The 20,166-nt window shown below is 44.6% G+C and overlaps 1 protein-coding gene across 10 annotated transcripts in view; it reads left to right on the forward strand.

The window, feature by feature from the left end:
* The first annotated feature begins 571 nt into the window (after positions 1-571).
* The window catches only part of NPRL3 (NPR3 like, GATOR1 complex subunit), a 42,086-nt gene continuing 22,491 nt past the window's right edge, over positions 572-20,166 (forward strand). Inside the window, exons 1-7 of one of the 10 annotated variants that reach the window (XM_053991591.1) lie at positions 572-736; positions 2,315-2,384; positions 7,246-7,284; positions 10,678-10,807; positions 13,990-14,064; positions 16,135-16,288; positions 17,480-17,561. In XM_053991591.1, the coding sequence (XP_053847566.1) occupies positions 619-736; positions 2,315-2,384; positions 7,246-7,284; positions 10,678-10,807; positions 13,990-14,064; positions 16,135-16,288; positions 17,480-17,561 (668 nt within the window). In that variant the 5' untranslated portion in view covers positions 572-618. Of the gene's footprint in view, positions 737-2,314; positions 2,385-5,771; positions 10,096-10,677; positions 10,808-13,215; positions 13,251-13,989; positions 14,065-16,134; positions 16,289-16,446; positions 16,469-17,479; positions 17,562-20,166 lie in introns of those variants that run through there. The other 9 variants (XR_008439564.1, XM_053991585.1, XM_053991594.1 and 6 more) reach the window with 9 other exon arrangements.

Here is a 20,166-nt window from a genome sequence, read left to right on the forward strand (position 1 = left end):
GGGCCACCAAGCACTGTCTGGGTCCGGGGCTGAGCTGGGGGTGCTGGGCTATGCTGGGAGCGCTGGGCTGAGCTGGAAGGTGCTGGCTGCAGGCATGTGAGGCACTGGAATAAACTGGGAGTGCCTGGAACAGGGAGTGATGTCCATGGGACACTGGGATGACTGAGAGAAAGCAAGTGTCAGGTGCTGGTATGAACTGGGAATACCGGGCTGTACTGGTGATGGGGCCATGGGGTACGAGGTGATGTTCAGAACTGGGAATACTGGGCTGTACTGGTGATGGGGCCACGGGGTACGAGGTGATGTTCAGAACTGGGAATACAGGGCTGTACTGGGGATAGGGCTGTGTGTGAGGTGCCGGTCTGAACTGCAGGCGCTGGGTTATACAGGGAACGGGCCATGGAGGTCTGAGATGCTGGTCAGAACTGGGGGCATTGGGCTGCACTGGGCAGCGGCCGTGGGGTGGAGAGGCAGGGCCGCACCGGGCAGAGGCGGCCCCGGGCACGGCCGCCCCGGCCGCGCTGCCCCCGCCGGTGCCGGCAGCGGCGGCCGCACCGTGTGCCGGCGGAAGCGGAAGGCGCAGCGGCCGGGCCCTTCCTGCGGGAAGCCCGAGCCGGCATGGGCGAGAGCACCAGCCCCATCAGCGTGATCCTGGTGAGCTCGGGCAGCCGCGGCAACAAGCTGCTGTTCCGCTTCCCGTTCCAGCGCGGCGCCGAGCACCCCGCCGCGCAGGACAGTAAGTGCCGACGCCGGGAGCTGCGGCTGCCCCGCGCCCGCAGCAGCCTCCGCCGGGGCCTGGCATCCTCCCGTGGGGGGCTGGTACCCCACACGGACCGCTCACACCTCCCGTGGGGGCCCGGAACCTCCCCTCACATCCTTCACACTGTCCATGGGGGCCTGGCACCCCTCACCTGGCAGTCCGCACCCCTCACACTGTCTGTGGGTACCTGTCATCCCCCCCACACACCCCTCATACTCTGTGGGTATCTGTCATTCCCCACAGACACTGTCACACTCTGTGTATCTGTCATCACCCCCAGACACTGTCACACTCTCTGTGGGTACCTGTCGCCTCCCCCCCCGCCCCCCCAGCCCCTCACACTCTCTGGGTACCTGTCATCCCCCAGACACCCCTCACACACTCTGTGGGTACCTCTCATTCCACCCACACGCACCCCTCACTCTCTGTGGGTACCTGTCATACCCCTCACACTCTGTGGGTACCTGTGATCCCCCCACACTCTCTGGGTACTGGTCATCCCACTCACACGCCCCCCTCACACTCTGTGGGTACCTGTCATCCCCCCCACACACCCCTCACACTTTCTCTGGGTACCTGGCTCCCCTCACTCCCCTTGTCCATGAGGACCTGGCACCCTCACAACTCCCCATGGGACTCTGCACCTCTCAGCCCTTGCCCTACAGGTGCCCTCACTCCCCCCAGGGGCCCTGGGACCCCTCTTATCCCACCTCAATTGAACCACATTAGTGCCAGGTGTCACCATCCACCTGGTACCTCACCTCCGTCCCCAGGAAGGTGAATCCCATGGGTTTTGGGAGCTGCAGGGGAAGGAGGGGGCAGGATGAGAAGGATGGCACTGATTTGGAAGAATGGATTTGGTAAACACTATAAGCTTTAACCAATAATGGGCAGGAACCATGAAACTTTAGTCTGTGGTCTTGAATAATGTGCTTGGGGAGGTTTAATTTCTCCTGGAAAAGAGGAGCATGGGACTATTCAGGTGCCAGCACTGCTTGCACCTCTTACTTTGAGGCATGTGATTTGGGACAGTGCCTGTGGCTGGACTGGGACCAGTATCAGTGCAGGGCCTAAAGGTGCTGCGGGGTGATGGAGCTCTGTGATTTGGGTTGTGTGCTAATGGCTGTGTGTCAGGAGAAGTTTGACTCCCCTGCTTAGGTTGTATGAGGAGAGATTCATGTCTAGTTCCCTTCCCATTTTTATAGGTGAAATCTGAAAAGTTTGGGTTTTTTTTTTGGCTGTTTCCCTGCCACCTCCCTCCTGCTTTTTGTTGGTAAAGGATTTCCCTTCCTGTGACTGTGGGAGCATTATATTTGTCCCAAAACCTCAGCAATAAGGGGCGAAATCGCACTGGTCAGACTTTTACTTTTCACTCTTGAACTGCAAACCTGTGTCAGTTTCTGTGCATGTTTCACTTTCTCCTCTTCATCCCCTGAAGGATAAAATTTTTCTCCTCTTTTTTTTTTATGTTCTTTTGAGTGAGAATAGAAAAACATACAAACACACATTAAGCAGATTGTTCCTGGATAAAATTATCTTTATTCTTTGCTTCAGACAAACCAAGGAGTCGATATGCTGTGAATGGCTCTGGTGACACCACAGAAGATCAAGATGGGGACTCCAGGTAGGAGGCAAGACATTTCTTCTACCCAAGAGGTTGAAATGGAGGAGAGACAGCCTCCTGCTCTCTTGCCTCCTAGTTCCTAGGCATATTCTCTTGGACTGTACAGAAGACAACCTGGCAAAAAATGCTTTAATATCAAGTTGTGACCAACTTAGTGCTTAGTAAAGAGGACTGTCTCACGAGGCAATGATGCTGCAGCTCTTGTTTTCTGGGCAAGGTCAGCTATTCTGTGCTCGTTAGAAAGGCAATATTACCCTTGCAAAACTAGGAGTATTAATCCTTTGGTAAAATCCCACTTTTCTTTACCTGCCTACTCCTAACTAGATATATTTTTCAGTTGCCTCGACTTCTTCCCTAGCTCATGTAATGGTCTTATGGAATTGCTGTGCACTAATGAATAACTAATTTTGTTTCTCCACACAGAGCTGCTGTTGTGTCAGTGGAGTGACACAGTGGCTCAAAAGGAAACTGAGACTTGAAGAGAGTTTTTTAAATACAGGAAATCAGAGGGTAACAAATGCACTGAAAATAGGCAGTGTGGTGTTCAGCATGCGTGTATGTATGGATGGACCCTCTAATTAGTTTTGTTCAACATTTGAAATCTGCTGCATAGTTCTAAATTTATCACTACTAGATATGAAAGAAATCTGGGAGAGAAAACTTTTTTGTCTGTTGGCCCATAGTTCACTTGCAGATCTTTTTTCTGATATGTATTTTAATCTCCAGTATTAATAAAAAAAGACGTAGTTGCTGCTCTTCTCTTTTATAAGAGTACAAAGTAATCACGACTTTCCCACCCCAAAAAAGGTAAGGTTGTTGTTAACTTTATGACAGAGAGTGGTTTAGCTGAAATTAAAATCACCCATGTGACTGTAAACATCATCACTTAATTTCGTTTTCCAGGACTGGGATCTTATGAAAACACATTTTGCTTGAGGTAATTTGTATCTTCTGCCTCTTCTGATGCCTTTGAAACCTTCAGCCTTTGGTTGTGTGTCAGTGAGTGCAGTATGGACAGGGCAAACCATTTGTATGTTTGGGAACTGGTGACTGGGTTTTCAGGCTGGGCTGTGGACAGCAGGAGAGCTCAGTGCACATATTTGCTGGTTATCCCAGGGGTTTTGTTGGTGGTTGTTCAAACCCCTGGCTCTAGAATTTCCCTAGGTAGATTAAGAAGGTGTTGGAATGATATCAACTTCTGTCTGACACTGATTCTTTTTGCCTCTGCTCTTTTGGTAGGTTGGACAAAGCACTTAATGTGTGGCTGTGTTTATTGTATGTTGCCTGAGTTGCTGAATTAGTGTGAGACAATATGTGCTTACTGCAGTGATGTAGGAAAAGCTTTTATCATTTCAAATGATGGTCAGGTGAGAAAACTGCTGGTGTTTTCCTGAAACAGATTTTAAACTGAATGTGCTGCCATGTAACTTACACTAAAAAAATACTTCGTTTCATTGTAGTGATGTCCAGAACACTGGGCATGAAAGTTCATGCTTAATCTCCTGGTCAGGTATTTGTTACTAATAAAAGATTTTTTTCAGATCTGTCTGAATCTCCCATGCATATGAAAAGGGAAACAGAAGAGCAGCAGCATTTCTGTTGCTCTGAAAGTTTATTTCTTCTAGATGCTGGATATTGGAGTATAGCACACTGCTAGTGCTGTTTATCTGCTTTCTGAAATTCAGAGACCCTTTAAAATTGTGTTTGTTTCCAGTTTGATTACTGAAAGCTTTTTCCCAGCAGCAGTGTAATCATCACTCTTAAAAGTCCCCTGCATCCCACATAAATGTGTCCTCTTCAGTGGTACCTGCTAGTAGAGGAACATGCTGATGCTCTTTATATACTGAGTGCTGTTAATTTAAATTAGACAAGAGGACTTTTGTTGGCAAAGTTCATATTTTTCACTGACTGGTACAGGTGGAAAAAATATGCAAGTTTTAAGTACACAGATGCTTCTTCCAGCAGAAGACAAAAAGGCATCTTCAAAACTGTGCAACAGATTGCTCCAACTTTGATTTGTATCAGGCAGTTTTAGGAGTAACAGAAGTTGTTGCCTTGGAATAGAAGAGATTCCAAGGGGAGAGTGGAGGCAGAAAAGTGCAGATCCCCTGGAGGGAGGGAGATGCACTCGCTTTGTAAGCTGGGAAAGGAAAGGAGTTTAACTTTCACATGCCATGAAACCAATATCATCATTGATTTTTTCCTCACCAACATGATGAATTTTTGCTTCAGTTTGTGTGTTTCCATTGAAGATCAGGTTGTAGAGACCAAGAATGGAGCAACTGGTTTTGTGAGAGCCATTCCTTCAGTGGCAGCTCCATCCATGTAAGATCCTCCTTCTGCAGTGCAGCAATTCCCTTCCTGGACACTCGGTGCACTCAGTCCATGGAGAGAGTTCATCAGCATGAAGTCCAGTCTGTTTTCTGATGGTGATGATTTTCTGTCTGAAATTGTCCACAATAAAAGTCATTTATGAAGTGGTTTTGTATTATTTTTGGAAGACTTCATTGAGGAAAAGGTTCCCTGCGTGTCAGGAACACCCACCGGTGTTTTTGGTGGCACAGAGTGAGGCTGTGGAGTGGGCAGACTGCTAGGTTGAGTTGGTGGTGTGTGGCAAGTTTGATAATGTTGTAGGGTTGGGGTTTTCCCACTGCATGCTCAGTACAAAGGTTATTTCAGATTTATCTTATAGCTGCAATAGTTCCTAAGGGGGTTGGAGTCATCCTTTTTTATACTGGATGGCTGTCTTTAAATTTTTAGTAATCTAGCATCAACTGTGTCCTAGGTAAGGTTTACTGTTGCTTTTTCCCCTGAGCTATTGGAACCCAGATCAACTACTTTGGAACTGACCTTTCCTAGAATAGCTGAGGTGCTTGTATTTCTTAATGCTCTTAGGAGGGACAAAATTAGATCAGTTTGGGTGCCTTAACTCCATTTCCATGTAGCACATTTGGTATAGAGAATTGGATTTCTTTTAGCCTCCAGGCTCAATTTCCTGGTCATTGTTATGCTTTCTGGTTTTTTATAGACAATGGCAGCCTATTCATGATAATCTTTCCTCCAGGTTACTGAGGTGTGTTTGCTTGTATTAATTTCTGCTCCATGGAGTTGTGTTTAGGTCCTCAGAGTACATATTTTGCTTCCTGCTGAAAGCAAGTTGAGCAGCAAAAATACTTGAGGTGTGTTGATGGTGGCCATGCAACAAAAAGGTATTCAGAAGACTGTCACTGTCAAAACAAATTGCTTGTCAAGTCTCTCTTTGTTGGCTTCTTCTCAGCCTTTCATCATTTGCACTTTTCAAAAACATCCTTCAGTTTCTGAGTGTTTTACCAGGAATACACCCCCTCCCAATGTTTACAGAGATGCCTGCCAGTTTTCTTTCTTTCCCCTGAAAAAATATGAGGCAATTACTCCTTTGAAGCCATAAAATAATGCTATGTTAAATTGGTTTGAAATAGTTTTTTGTAGTTTTTCTGAAGGTGGTATAGCCAGCATGCAAATATTCTAATGAGGAGGCACATATAGTAACATATGTTACAGCAGACTTTGCTTTTTTAGTAGCAGAGCTGACTAACTGAAGGAGTTTTAGCAAATTTAGCAAATGCTTCTGTTATAAAAACCCCAAGTAACTGACAAACAAGGGTTTGAATGTCCCTTTCTAACAAACAGTAGTTCTCCTGTGATAACATTTGTTTCCTCTGTCCCTCTTTCACTGGACTCCAGTGTTCTTCCTTGTATTTGTTCTGAAAGGCTTCCTTTCTGTAAGCCTGTGCTTTTCCATTCATCCACCCATTCCTTGAAACACCCTTCCTGTAATGTCACCCCACTGTGTACTTTGTCATTTAGGTTCTCTAGGTTCTCTTTTCATTGTCACTGGCAGAAATCTGCTGTGTTTTGTATTATGCAATTGTTGGTTTTCAGTTTGCCTTCCCTTTCTCATGTGGGATATTATAAAGCTTTTATCAGATTCATTTTCCAGTACATTTATGAAGTTGTTTCAGGAAACAAGTAATTTTTTAATCTTAACTGGGGGAAAAAGTGGCAGTTGGATGTTAAAATAGAAACAGGTGTTTCTGATATAAAAATGAGTACAGGTGCTAACTCAGTCCTGCTCTGTACACCTGTTGTAGAGAAGGGTTTAGGATTCTTTGCCTTGAAAGCTTTTTCAGCCTCCACTTCCTAAGTTGTGCTTATTGCCTGGGGCACAGAGCGGGACAGAGAAGGACTTCATGTGTGTGCTGTGAGTCTGGCCAGCCTTGTGCCTGCTGTGTGAGTCCCTGCAGGAGCAGTGGTGGCTGTGTGTGCCAGGTCCTTCACAGAACCCTGCCACTATAATCACTTGGTGTCCTCTTTTCCTAAATCTTGTGGGTATGGAAGCGCTGGAACCAGTTGGGAAGAGCTGTGGGTCGTTTGGAGCTGCATCTGAGGTTCTTTGGTGGAAATGCTAGCAATAGTCTAGGAAAGAAACTGAGGTTTAGAATCTGCTCTAAATTAGGCTGCAGCCTCTTCTGTTTCTCTTAAGGTAAGCATGAATTAAAAAGTGCCATGGAAATCAGCTCCATAAATGCTGTGTACTGTGGGAAAACACGTGGCAGCAGCCACTGCTAGTGCAGGGGCTCAATTACCTTAGCCTGTTTTCTCCATGTTGTCAAACAGCCTGCAATATATCCTTGGAATTCACCTTCCATTAACTTTTGACTCTCCTCAACAGTTATATTTCCTTTACAGGAGTTTAATCCTTAATAGTTCATCCTAGTTTTTAATATTATCTCTTTTTTCTCTTTTGTATTTTGTGTACTTGCCTCGTTTATTTTCTTTTGTTGTGTTTTGTTTTGTGTTTATGGCCATGTTCCCATTTCAGAGACCAATGTCCTCTAACTGATGAGCAATTGGTTTCAGGGTAAGACCAAACATTCTAAACAATCACCTTTGTCTAGAATGGCTTTCTTTTCTCACCATCCTTTTTAATTGTGCTTTTGTTTCTGGTTTCTGTTTTACACTGAATGATCAGAAAATCATATGCTAAATCACAGTGTTTGTAGGAAATGTATTGCTAAAGGTTTGTGCCAGGATAATTACCGAGGTCCTACTAACATTTCTGTGCTTCCTGTAGGAAATCCAGAATGGATGTGGCACTGTCCCTTCTGTGAATTGGGAAAAGCTGGGAGGCGCTGGGAATGCAGCAAGTATAGCCTTGGCATTGTAGTTATTCCAACAAGGAGCCCTAAATCAAATGGTTTTCTGAGGAGAAGTGACTTGAAAGTACCAGATCAGTGAGCAATCTATTTAATCCCAGGGTAATGATGGAGAGCTCTTTAGAGGACCCAGGTCTGAGCAGCTGTGCTGTTGCTTGTTCTTGGTGCCCCACTCAGCTAAATGGGATGATTACACACATAGAGGGAAAAGTGCTTAACTCAGGGCCCCAGAAGGAAAAAAAAATAATGCATCCCTAGTCCCTGCTTAACATAAAGCTCACCTACATACTCAGATCCTGTTCTGAACTACTTCAAAGAAAAATTCTTTGTAGGAACCTTGCTTTGAATTCCTGTGGCATATAAAAAGTTATGATCCATTCTTGGGGGAAAAATGAATTAATGTTTGAATCTTTTCAGTGTGCTGTTGCTATGTTGTGCTCTGGAGAGGAGTGGTAAAATATTTTGGACAAATCAAAGCTTTTGTTTATTGTATATTGTTTCTGCCTGCTGAATTCCTTAGTACAGAAGAGGTTTGCTTCCCCCTGGAATTCACAATGCTCAGACTAATCTCATAAAAGGAGAAGGGTTACTGCCCAACTGCAAAACTTAATCTGCTTCTTACAAACTCTTGGGCTCTGAGAAGACAGTGTTTTTAGGTCATCTTAACATACCCCAAAGATGGGAAAATGTGTATTGAAATATTTCAAGTGAAAGTGTTATTTTCTAGGATGAGGTGACTAATTGAAGTAATGGGAATAACACATCTGCTGTTCCTCGATTTCCCTATTGTCCTGAGGCCTAAGAAATGTCAAAATTATGTAGAGCACTGGGGGTTAAAAAAAACCCAGACAGCAAAGCTATAAATCCAGGCTGTCAGAGGAGGAGAATGGGACTGGAGTCCAGGTAACTCTTGGGAGAGCCTGTGGTGATAGGAGGTGCACCTGTGTCAGGATTCTGTCCCTGAGCATGTCCTCTGACTACAATTCAGTACTCTCCCAGACAGAGAAGACCCTGCTAGTGAGAAGATCTGGAGGACTTTCAAAAGTCAGCCTTTTAATCTCTTCCTCCCCAAAGAGCCACATGCAAGGTGGGGCAGATAGGGCTGTTGGTGTCAAGAGCTCCCCTGGGAAACTGCTGAATTCCCACCTTTAGCACCACATTTATCTGTTGAAAGATCTGCTGGTGTATTCCTTGTGGAAGTTATGAGAATGATCAGTTTATCAGCTCCCAGGTATCCTTTGCCAAGGCTGGAGGAGGGAAGGGTAACTAATTTCTTACCAGGAAGCCGACATTTTCTAGTTTGCCCTCCTTCTCCCTTCACCCCTCAAAACATATGCTCCTTTTGGATCCAGTGCTGTTCCCATCTTCCTGGCTCCATGATGAGCCTATTAATGAGCAGCTGAACAGGGTAAAAAGAGGAGGAGAAGCTCACTGCTGTCATGGTGACTTTTTTCTATTTTGAATGTGATCTCCAGGGTCTGTCAGTCCAGGTCCTGTTCCAGTTGGCTTTGCCCTTTGCTCCCAAACTTCCCAAGTTGTGCAGCCCAGTGGCTGAGGAGCAGGGGCTCAGTGGCCCCAGGAGTCTCTGGCTAGTCTCTGCTTGCCCTTAGCTTGGAGTTTGGAGCAGAGCAGTCAGGGATTTGGATGTTTGTGCACAGCTGCTCTTTCCATAAACCAAACATAAGCAGCATGCTGTGGTCAGGGCAACCTGTTTGTACAAGCACCAGGGGCTTTGGCAGTTTGGACCTGTGTGGTCCTTCATCTCCAGTATTTGTAAATAAAAGGAATTCCCTGTGTCCTTGAGTGCATTTGTCTTAATTTCTGTAGTACTGCATGACTCAGAGGGAAGCAGGACTAAGGTACATTAATTGCTTCTCTGGGTATGGAGGGCTCACTTGTGGCCAAGAGATAAGATGAGCACAGCACACACCCATGCCTGCCCTCCTCTCAGAGTGATACTGGGTTATCTGGGATACCTGCCTGCCCTAGGGGGATGGTCTGGCAGGGACACACATCCCTGGGTGTAAATACACAAAATGAAATAAACATTTTCATTCTTAAAAACCAGCTCTCATCAGAAAGTGGTCTGAAATTCATTTGGTCAAGTAGGAGCTTCTGTAAAACAGATGAGGAGAGAACTTGTTAATAACAAGCCTTGCACTGCTCCTAGAGCAACAAGTTTACTCTAGCAGCTGAGATCCTCTTCCCTGTGGGTTTGGGCTTCACTGTCCCAGGGGACACCTTGAGGAAAACAACTGTTGGTAGAGACCAGACCAATGTTGAGAGGCCATTGGAGGGAGCAGTTGTGGAATTCCTCCCTTGTCACACGGGATTTTTAGCTGGTTTTGCAGCAGTGGCTGTGTTTCACAGGGCAGACCCCTTGTGGATACTTGCCCTCCTGTCTCAGAGCTGCCGCCTTGCCCTCACCAATCCAGAGCAATTCAGTAACCCCATGGCTGGGCATTGGGAAGGGCCTGGCCTGTCAGGAGTGTGATGTATCAAATGAGAAAGCCCAGGTGAGGCCAGGCAGCTCTTGGAAGGTGCCAGTGGTCTGCTGAGCACAGGTTGAGATCTATTCAATGAGGAACTTAAAATGTCACTGATGAGCTTTGGGAAAGGAAGGACAAGCATTGGCTGTGTTTCTTTTAATTGAATCAGCTCTTTCTTGCCTCCCCCTCTGCCATACTGGGTGGCTTAAAGATCTCTGTTGTGCTTGAGTGACAGGCTGTGTCAATATGTAGTTGCTTAGTAAGTTCATTAACCTGCAGCTAAATCCAGGCAATGGCTAACTCCAGCTCTTTTTATATTTAAGCAAACTGCATCTAATCTTTTCAATGTATTTTGCTGAGCATGTAATTAAATGAGCATGACCCTGCAGTCTTTGTTGTGAATGCTTCCTGTTTTATAATTGTGATGATCTGAGGGATGTAATTTAGGGGTCCTTAATTTTACATAATTGGTGGTACTCCAGGTACAGCAATCTAGTCACAATTTGTAACGCCTTAAAAACTTTGGAGTTAAATATATCTGTGTTTGCAGGAATATTTTGGGGGTGTGCTTTTTGAAAACAGTAATAATTTCTGTTTCTGCTCTTCAAGGTTTTCAGATGTCATCCTGGCAACAATTTTGGCTACCAAGTCAGATATGTGTGGCAAAAAGTTTGAATTGAAGATTGATAATGTTCGCTTTGTTGGCCATCCCACCTTGCTCCAGCATGCCCTTGGGCAGGTAGGTATGAGATCCCCTCTGGGGACCTGCCTTCTTCACAAACTGCCTGCCTTTAGTGAGGAAACCTGCAATTCAGAATGGGCATGTTGGCTTTTGATCCTGGTTTTACTTCCTGATGCTCCAAGCTGTCTTTTACTTACTTCAGTGGAGTGAGTAGCAAACTAAGGGAGCTGTCAGTGATCACAGAAACTCTTTTGGTTACTGTAGGGAAGCAGTGTGAGTAAAGAGAAGTAAAACTGGGCACTCCAACTCAAAAAGCTGTTTCCCACTATTTTAGTTACTGCAAGTTAGCTTTTAGCACCTCTAATTAGTGTGGCAGTTGAAAAAAACACCACCAAAAACCTTCACAAATGCTAAAAGCTGCGTCAGCCTTGTTTGGCTTTTAACTTTTCCTGAGGCTGAAGATGATCCACAAGACTTAGATGGAATATGTAGGATGTTGAAAGAGATCTAACATTTTCTTGTGGATCAAGTCAGGCTGCTGTTTGCATTGAGACCTTCCTCCATGGCCTGTGTTTTAGGTGCTTAGAATGAGAGCAGTTTGCTACCTGGGCTATGTAAAAGGCCCTGCTTAAATCTAGGAAAGAATTCACCTGCTTCTGCATTCCTAATATTCCCTGTCCTATTCCTTCTTCCTGATCAACTGTAGGAATGACCTAGGTTTTGGTAATTTCTGAATCCAACACTGATCCCTGTCACTGAACTGCTTTGGTCTCATTTTTCATCAAATTTGCTAAGTCATTCCTTTTTTCAGGGGAAAAAGAAGTCTGCTTGCCAATTCTATCCTGCTTTCTAGCTATAATTAGAGGTGGAAACAGCTTGTTGGTAACTGTTGCATGATATTTAGAAGACCAGACTGCTTTAATCCCAGCGAGGAGCTGGCCTAAAGCATCAAAAGATGCTACTTTGGGAACTCAGTTGTGAGTCTGCAGGAAATGTCATGGAGGATCACCAAGACTCAGTCCTGAAAAGGTTTAAACTATCTTGGAAGACAGGATTCAAGTGTGCCCAAGCTGTGCAAATCCATCAGCAGCCCCAGGCAAGGCAAGAGGTGAACCAGGCCCAGGGTCTGTGTTGAGACCCTGGCCAGGAGCAGAAGGAGACAGGACAAGGGTGGGATGTACCTAACCAAAGGTCTGTCCGGGAGACAGGCACAGATCCAAGGCCCATCCTGGACACAGGCATAGCTCCAGGCCCTGGGATGAGCTTAAATGTGGCTCCCAGGTCATGGACTCTGTGGGAGGGTTATTTGTGTGGGAACAGGTCCTGGCCAGGGCCATTAAGACCTTTTGGTGCCCTCAAGGCTCTGACAGCAGTGGCCTGTTCTCCCTAAGATCATTTTCCTTTCTTTTACTAATCTCATCTGAAAGGTTCAACTTCCTAAATGTGCTGTAAACGAGGTTGAAAATTTGTATTTGCATTTTTTTCACCACTTATTATTGTACATTCTTTCCAATCAGTTTAATCCTAATTGCATGAAATGTCACTTCATTTCATTTGTCTAAATAAAATTGTATCTGGGCAAAGAAATAAAATTATAAAGAGCTGTTTTTGTTACTTCTGAAGGATCTTCTTTCTGGGTGTGTCTTATCATCCCAGGAGGGACCCCAGAACTTTCTGGGAGTCCAGAATCTTCTAGATGTGGCAGCCATCTCTGCTGGTTTGTGCCAGTCTAAATCTGGGACCCTCCTGCAGTTAGGAGGAAGCCAGATGGAGCTGCTTTTCCATGGAGCTCAGGCAGTGTCTGGAGTAACCCAGCAGCCTCTGCTTTGAGTTTCCTCAGAGTTCATACTGCAGTAAATTAATCCACAGAACAGCTCAGCAAATTCTTACTTTGATGAGATTCAGGAGTTACAAGAGCACAAACATTTAATCCCGTGTGCCAGATTGGTTTTGTGTAGCAATGTTCTGAAGTCTTCATTCCTTCAGCATTTTCTTTCCCAGCTCAGTCTTCCTTTTTTCCTGGACGTGAGGTGATATGAAATCTAGCCTGCCTCCCAACTGATGTTAGTGGTGGTAGTTTCTCTGATTTTAAGGAAGGAACAGGATCAGTCCTTACATTTGAAAATTCATAAGATGTCCTGGAACCTCTGGGTCCAGAACAGATAAACACAGTAAACTGCCTTTACCACTCTCCCAGCACTGCCTTTCTGAGAGAATGTAATTTTCACTTTAGGACAAAAATACCCCCAAAATATGTATCACTTCTTAGTTTTCTAAATGTTGAGACTCCTGAGTGAAAGCAGTCAGATTTTGGAGTTCAGTCCCAAGCAGTTCACTGCTGGTGCTTGGGACCTGTGGGGAAGGGCAGATGCTGCTCTGTGCTTGCCCTGGCTCAGGTGCTGCACATACTTTGGGTAGAGACCAGCTCTTGTTTGGCCTGGCAGGTTCCAGCTGTTTGCACTCGGGATGGGGTGGGTGTTGAGCACGGAGATGCAGGGAGGTGAGAATGTCCTCTGCATTTTGTGCTCCATCTTGTGGCGACACGTGCTCCCTTTGGAGTTGGTCTGGATGTGCAAATTCCACTTGCTTGTCTCAGCTCCAGCTTTTTCTTCTCACTGGAAAGTTTGAATCTGCCTTGGGGATGGAGCTCTCTGCTACAAAGATAACAGAGGGGCTGGATAATGTGTTTGAAATCCTTCAGGAAGGGAAAAATCAAACCTTTTATTTTCATACTGCTGTTCTAGACCATCTTTTGTCTGATAAAAGCAGCAGTTTGTAATAGGATGCAATATAAATGGGGATTTTAGGAAAGGAAGGAATAGGCGTGGCCTGAGATCTGTGGAATTCTGTTGACAGTATATCTGACAGTTGTGCTAAAGAATTTAAACCTAAGGTCCCTAATGATGCTAAATGTAATAACAGAGACTCTAAGAAAGAGTGCTGTCTTAACTGACACTCATTTCTATGCTTGTGACTAAAAGACTTTGGTTTAAGTCTTCACAGCTGCTCAGCAAAGGCAGTGTTGTAGAGTAACTGTGACACTCCAATTAAAAACAAAAGCATAGTTCTATATTTTGCCAGTCATATTTGATGTTATATATTGATTTGTCTGCTCTCTTTTCTCAGCTTGTTATTTAACTAGGGTTTTTTTTTTTAATTTTTTAAAAAAAATTATTTTCCCTTTGTTACTGTCTCCAGCTGACACTAGCTGATGGGATTTTCTAAAAAATTTTTTTCAGGTATCCAAAACTGACCCCTCACCAAAGAGAGAGATGCCCACCATGATTCTGTTCAACGTGGTGTTTGCACTAAGGGTAAGGACTGTCTCCATTCCATCTGACAGTGGGATGTGCCTTGGAAGCATGAGAGAATGCAATAGGCTCACACTCCAGTCTTGTTTTATGATTAATGGCCAGTGTTTGAAAGCTGCCTCCTCTCAGCAGTGAGGTCACTGTAAAGGGAGAGTGCCAGGGAGCAGCAGCTGAGCAGCAAAATGAGAAGAAAGTACAAGTGAAGAATAAAGAGGTTTCAATGTTCAGCAAAAACCTAGAACAAATACATAGTTTCTGCCTGGAATTTTTTTCAGGCTTCCTCTATTAATTAGATGCTGGTGTTAAGGGATCCTGGCTTGGCTAATTAGGTGTATAAAGCCCTAGAAATTTCATTATGTTCAAGCATTACTTGATTTCTGAGCTCTGGCTTTCTTTTCTCAGTCCACAGGCTGTTTAAAAATAAAAGAGGGAGCTGGAATAGTCATCTTTGTGGAAATGGTTGATTTTTGCTCGACTGGATGTAATGTCATGATTTAAAAACCTCCAGCTCCCTGCTTGTGAAAGGAGCTTTTTTTCTTTTTTAGCACTAATACTTTTCTTACCACTGGCTTTGCAAAGTTGACATGGACATGGCCCCAGCCTGCATGACTTGTCCTCACATGAGGAGCAAGGTTTCACACAAGACAATTACCTGAATCAAACCAGAAATTGTTTTCTGAGCTCTGCTGGGAATCCAATGTTCCTGTACTTTAGGACACTCCTGGGTCAGGGAGTGCTGAATTTGCGGTGGAGGAGTTGATTTTAGATTTCACATGTTAAGAGATGTTGTTTTGGTGTTTTGTTAAAGCCCTGTGCTTTGCTTGCAGGGAAGTGTGTGTAGATGCACCTGCAAACACAAACATTGATGCACACTGAGCCATGTGGCAGCAGAAGTGTTGAAACCAATGCTCTTTCATTCACAGTGAAGACTAGCTCACATTTTTCTGGAATCTAATTTCTAGTGCTTCTAGGAAGACTTGCTTTCTTTGCCCTTCAGCCATGTGATGATACTGATGTAATTGTGTGTGTGATGCAGCACTAAATCCATTTGCCAAATGAGACACTCTTAGTTCACAGGGAGCAGCCAGGTTTCTGGAAGGTGTTGGGCAAGAAGCAAGTAGAAATTTTTTCCTGGGATGGAGTAGTGCAGTGCAGGAGGTGGGTGGAGGCCCTCAGAGATAAAGATGAGTGTCCATCTGCAGTGGGCAGACAGAGCAGGCAAAGGCCCAAGTGTGATAATCAGCACTGATCCTGCTGTGTTTGAGCTTCAGGGCTACCAACGTGGCGTGACTCAGCAAGAGCAGTGGAGTCAAAAAACTGATGAGTCACGGTTTGCTGGTTTCTGTGCCAAGTGGTCACTTGCCAGAACTTTTAAATTCCTTTAAATGTCTCAACAAACATGAGGCAGCTGCTGACTCATGCTGGAGCTACTGAATTCCCCTTCACCCCCCTTGGCAGCTGTACTGATGTGATATTTTTCCAGCACTTTCTTTCTGGGACTTTCATAAATGCAGTGTTAGTAATAAGCCATATTTGTGAATTTTTTGGGAGATCCAAATTAATTCAGATTTGGGATGAAAATATTGGTCATGAGCTGGTAATTGTTACCTCGTTACTGCCTTTTCAGTACATGGCACAAACTCCAGTGTGGCAACATGGAGTCAGTGGGACATGTTAAAGGCACTGCAGCCCTTGTGCTGCCAGTGGGTTTAACCTGAACATTGGGAGCCTTTTCAAAAAGCTTGACGCTTTCTTGTCTCACTGTGTGAAGTTGAGGTCTTTGCTCTCTGCTGGTAGAAGGCCTATTAACAACTGGAACAACAAACCAGATAGAGCTATCCCTCTCCAGGTGTGGTGTTCCTTTGATGCATTTTTAACGAGCGTAGAAATGCAAATATGCAAATTACATTTGGACACCTCTGAGCTTCTGCTTGGTTGCGGGTAGAGAAAATTCTGTTATTTTTCCAGCTGAGAAGCTGATTTTTAGTCTCAATGGCAAACCATTTGCCTGTTCCCCATCATCCCTGTAGTTCTGTGTGCCCCTGGCTCAGTGGCTGCTCGTGTTCCCTGCAGGCCAACGCGGACCCGTCCGTGATCAGCTGCCTGCACAACCTGTCCCGCAGGATCGCCATCGTCCTGCAGCACGAGGAGCGCCGCTGCCAGTACCTCACCCGCGAGGCCAAGCTCATCCTGGCCATCCAGGACGAGGTGTCTGCCATGTCAGAGAGTGAGTGCTTTGAGCAGCAGTGGCTCTGAACAGGAACGCTCTTCCAGGGAGGTGCTGATTGTGCCTTCTTACTTCTCTTGTGCCTGGGGTCACTGTGAACAAGTTTTGGTGCTCTGTAGCATTCTGGCAGCTTTTCCCTGCGTTTTGCCTCAGCCAAGTTCACTATCCCTATGCAGAGATGTGAGTTTCAGAGATGAAATTGTGGCAGGCACATTCTTCTCTCTCTCAGGATTTTTTCATAGAGGAGCACAGAGAGAAGAAAGAGAAAACAATTTCTATTTCTACTCCTTGTTTTTCCCATTTGGAATGTGTTTAGAGAATTGTTTACCTGGGGTGATTGCTTGATTGGATTCTGGTGAGGATTGTTTGAACCTGATGGCAAATCAGATCCACCTGTGTCTGGACTCTCGCAAGAGGGTCACGAGTTGGAAGGTAGAAAAGTAGGCTTGTAGTTTTAGTATCTCCTTTAAATAGTATATCAATGTATTATAGTATAGTTAGAATCAAGAAATCATTCAGCCTTCTGAACTGGAGTCAGACATCAGCATTTCTTCCCACTGGGTTCACCTACATTTACAAGAGTGAAATAGTTTCTTTGCTAGTTAAGTTCAGCACAATCCCTGGAGACTGTGCACTGAGCCATCATGTTTGCCTCTCCCTGTCAGGCTGGCATGGAAGAGCTCCTGTGTGGCCTGCTTCACCCGGCCTAGAGCAAGTTTTGCATGCTTTAATGCTGTGTGCTGAGTCACCAGACTTCTTATGTGGAAGCCTTACTCTTATGTGCTGCTACCTGGCTAGCAAACAGTTACAGAGCATTTTTATAGACTGTACTTGGAAAATTTACTACAACAATATGTACTGTTTAAGGTGAACTCTGACAGTGATGCATTATCTTGCTGCAAGCATTAAAAATTAAAGCTAACATCTAGCAAAACAAAGCATTTAAAGTCATCATTTGTCAAATTTGGTTACATGGGCTTAACTGAGTTGAGGTTTAGCAGAAGTTGGCAATAATTCACTATTATCATCTTAACGTGTAACTTGAGTTATTGTAGAATATTTGAATGATAATTGTAGATTAAAATGATACAAATTCTGTCCTTAAGATACAGGTTGATACCCAGTGGGGGAAGAAGAAAGTCTTTGATTTGAAGTCAGTTATTTACTTTCTTGTTTTAAATTTTTCCATAGCCACAGAAGGGCCCCAGTCACCTTTTCATCACATCCTACCCAAGTGCAAACTGGCCAGAGATCTCAAAGAGACATATGACAGGTAAGTTGGATTTTAGTCTTAGCTCATAGCATGCTGTTTCTCATTGAAATCTCTTGGCTTTGTTCCTAGGGATATTACCCACTTCCTCCTGCTGTTAATCATTGGGATTTGGGTTTTAAACCAGGCAGAGCAATGTGAAGCCTGGAAGTCAGGTGAAATGTTTGCAGAACTGCTATCCTAAGCATTACCTTGGTCTATCTTTGGTGTCTTGTTCTTAAAAGCTGATGATGTCTGTCACAGCTTTAAGAATGACTTTTTTTCTTCTTTAGTGCAGGGCCACCTATTGACAAGTGAAGTGTAGAACTGACAACTGTCATAACAGGGCTATCACAGCACTGGGGAAGTGCTCCAAACCTGCAGCTAAGGGGAAAGTGCTGCAGGAGCACTGATGGCAAGCCAGGTACTGACTTGTGCATGTCTGGACAGCAAATTTGCATGAGATGCTGAGATTTCCAGCAGAATGCAAAGTGTAACATGCTGTTTCTTGACTGGGTTAGAAGTTCTGGCAAAGGTTTCAAAGCAGTGTGGGGCTGTTGTTGTACTTTAGCAGGAGCCTGTGCCTGTCAGTGCTACCTCCAGGGACCCAGAGGCTCCTGCAGCCAGGATTGTGCTTGGGGAAGGGCCTGGACAGAGGGACACAGAACCTCTGTGTGAGGGAGGAAGATGCTGTGTCCCTTGTCTGAGGTGTTTGTCAGGGATTCAGAGAATTAGGCTGGAGTTCCTTAGGGAACCCTTTACCCTCCCTGGGTTGTGGCTTCTCATGTACAAAGGGGATCAGAGCCCTGTAAGGTAAGGCACTGGGAGCCTAAATAATTTGCAAGGAGCATCAGAAAACTTCTGCTAAGCTGCTCTTTGTGCTCCAGAGCTGTGAATTTCATCTTATTTGAAGAAATGTGGTATGTGGTTCCACCCACCTTGCACAAAACCTAAGTACTAAAGTTTAAGTGCTAAACTTTTAAGTAAGGCAGTTTTTATGCAGCCTGTAATTCTAATATTCCAATTATATTTTTCTGTTCCTCTAGGGCTATGCATTTATGACTAGGCAAACCCTGATCACATTTCCAAATATTTTAGGGACACAGTGACATCTTGTGGCATTTAGCAGTGACTGTAGCAACACAGAGCCCAAGCTCATGGACTGTGCTGATGTGAGCCTTCCCAGAGATAAGGAGGAATAGACAGACCATGGAGAAATACACTTTAGTGCTGCCCCCACCTGTAAAACAAAACAGTTTCTCCCTCATTTAGGCATTGTGAGTGGGGAAGAAGTGGTGCAAGTTGGATTTTGACACTTTCGTATGACGCTGTCAAAAGAAAATGTAAGAAATAAGGTGTTGGTAAAAATCTGAAGTGCCTGTGTGCTTGATTGGAAACTTGTACTTCAAAAGGAGCTGACAGTGTTGTTGGGTGATAAGGAGATGTTCTGCAGGGTTTTTCTATTAATACTTAATATGGGAGCATAGGAAATATGCTTGTTATACCTGCAGTCAAATCAGCTGAGAGGAGCTGCAGCACCTTGCCAGGCAGGCATAGATTTAGAATTATTTTTTAGTAAAGTAGAAAAAGGGTTCTAGGAATACAATTTTTTTCTGAAAATGCAGGATGAATTAATTATTCCTGTGTGGCAGCAGCTCTGGAGTGAAGTCTGTGTGGTCTTCTGTGAAGTGAGGGTTAGTCATAAGTGACATGGGGTTACAAAAAAATCCAGATAGACATGAATGCATAAAATAAGTCTTGTCTGTAAGATAGGCACCAATCCTGCTCACAGTTGTAAAACTCCTGCTGTAATGAATACTTTATCCAGTTTGGACACCACATTTCAAGAGGGATTTAGGCCACCTAGAGAGTGTGGAGGAGTGTGAATGACCTCAGAGGGAAGATGGAAAGATTTGCTCTGTTGCTTTTAAAGGAGAAAGGACTGCTGGGAAGGGTAAACCTTCAGATGCATGCAGTGACAATGTGCTGTTCTAAATTTGCAGAGACTTCTGGCATAGCCTTTGGCTGTAGGAGAACAGCCAGTGGAGTGGAGAGAGCACTTTGAATTGCAGATAGAGCCCAGCTCTCTGTTTGAGATTTGCTCCAACCAGCATTTCCAAGTGCCTGCTGATTTCTGCAATTCCAGCCTAGTTTCCAGGGTTGCTCCAGAGGTGTTGTCGAGCCCTTGGCTTCCTGTAGATGGTGCTGAGGTATTTCAGACAAGACCCAACATGTCCCTGAGCAAGTTGGTTTGAGCAAAACCACAAGTAGAAGAAGATTTTTGTCATTCAAAGTGTTCCCTGGTTTTGAATGAGGTGCCTGTGTTCCATAAGGCAGGAGCAGTACCCAGGACATCTTGACTAGCAATGGAGTGGTATTACACTGACAGCTCAGAGGCTTTCAGCATCTGCTTCCTGGGACATTTTGTCTCTAATGGAGAGCACTAGAATGTTTCTTTATGATTAATTCAGAAAACGGAGAGTCTTCATGCATCTTGTCCCCAAACTGAAGCATTGGTGTGGAACAGAAAGCAATGGTTTTTAGGCCCAAGAAAGTTTCCAGGACTTCCAGTGCTGAAAAACTTATTGGTCTTAAAATATGTGTCTCTTTTGAGGAGCTTTTACATAGT

Source organism: Vidua macroura, chromosome 16 (assembly GCF_024509145.1).
Source record: "Vidua macroura isolate BioBank_ID:100142 chromosome 16, ASM2450914v1, whole genome shotgun sequence".
NCBI classification, from domain to species: domain Eukaryota; kingdom Metazoa; phylum Chordata; class Aves; order Passeriformes; family Viduidae; genus Vidua; species Vidua macroura.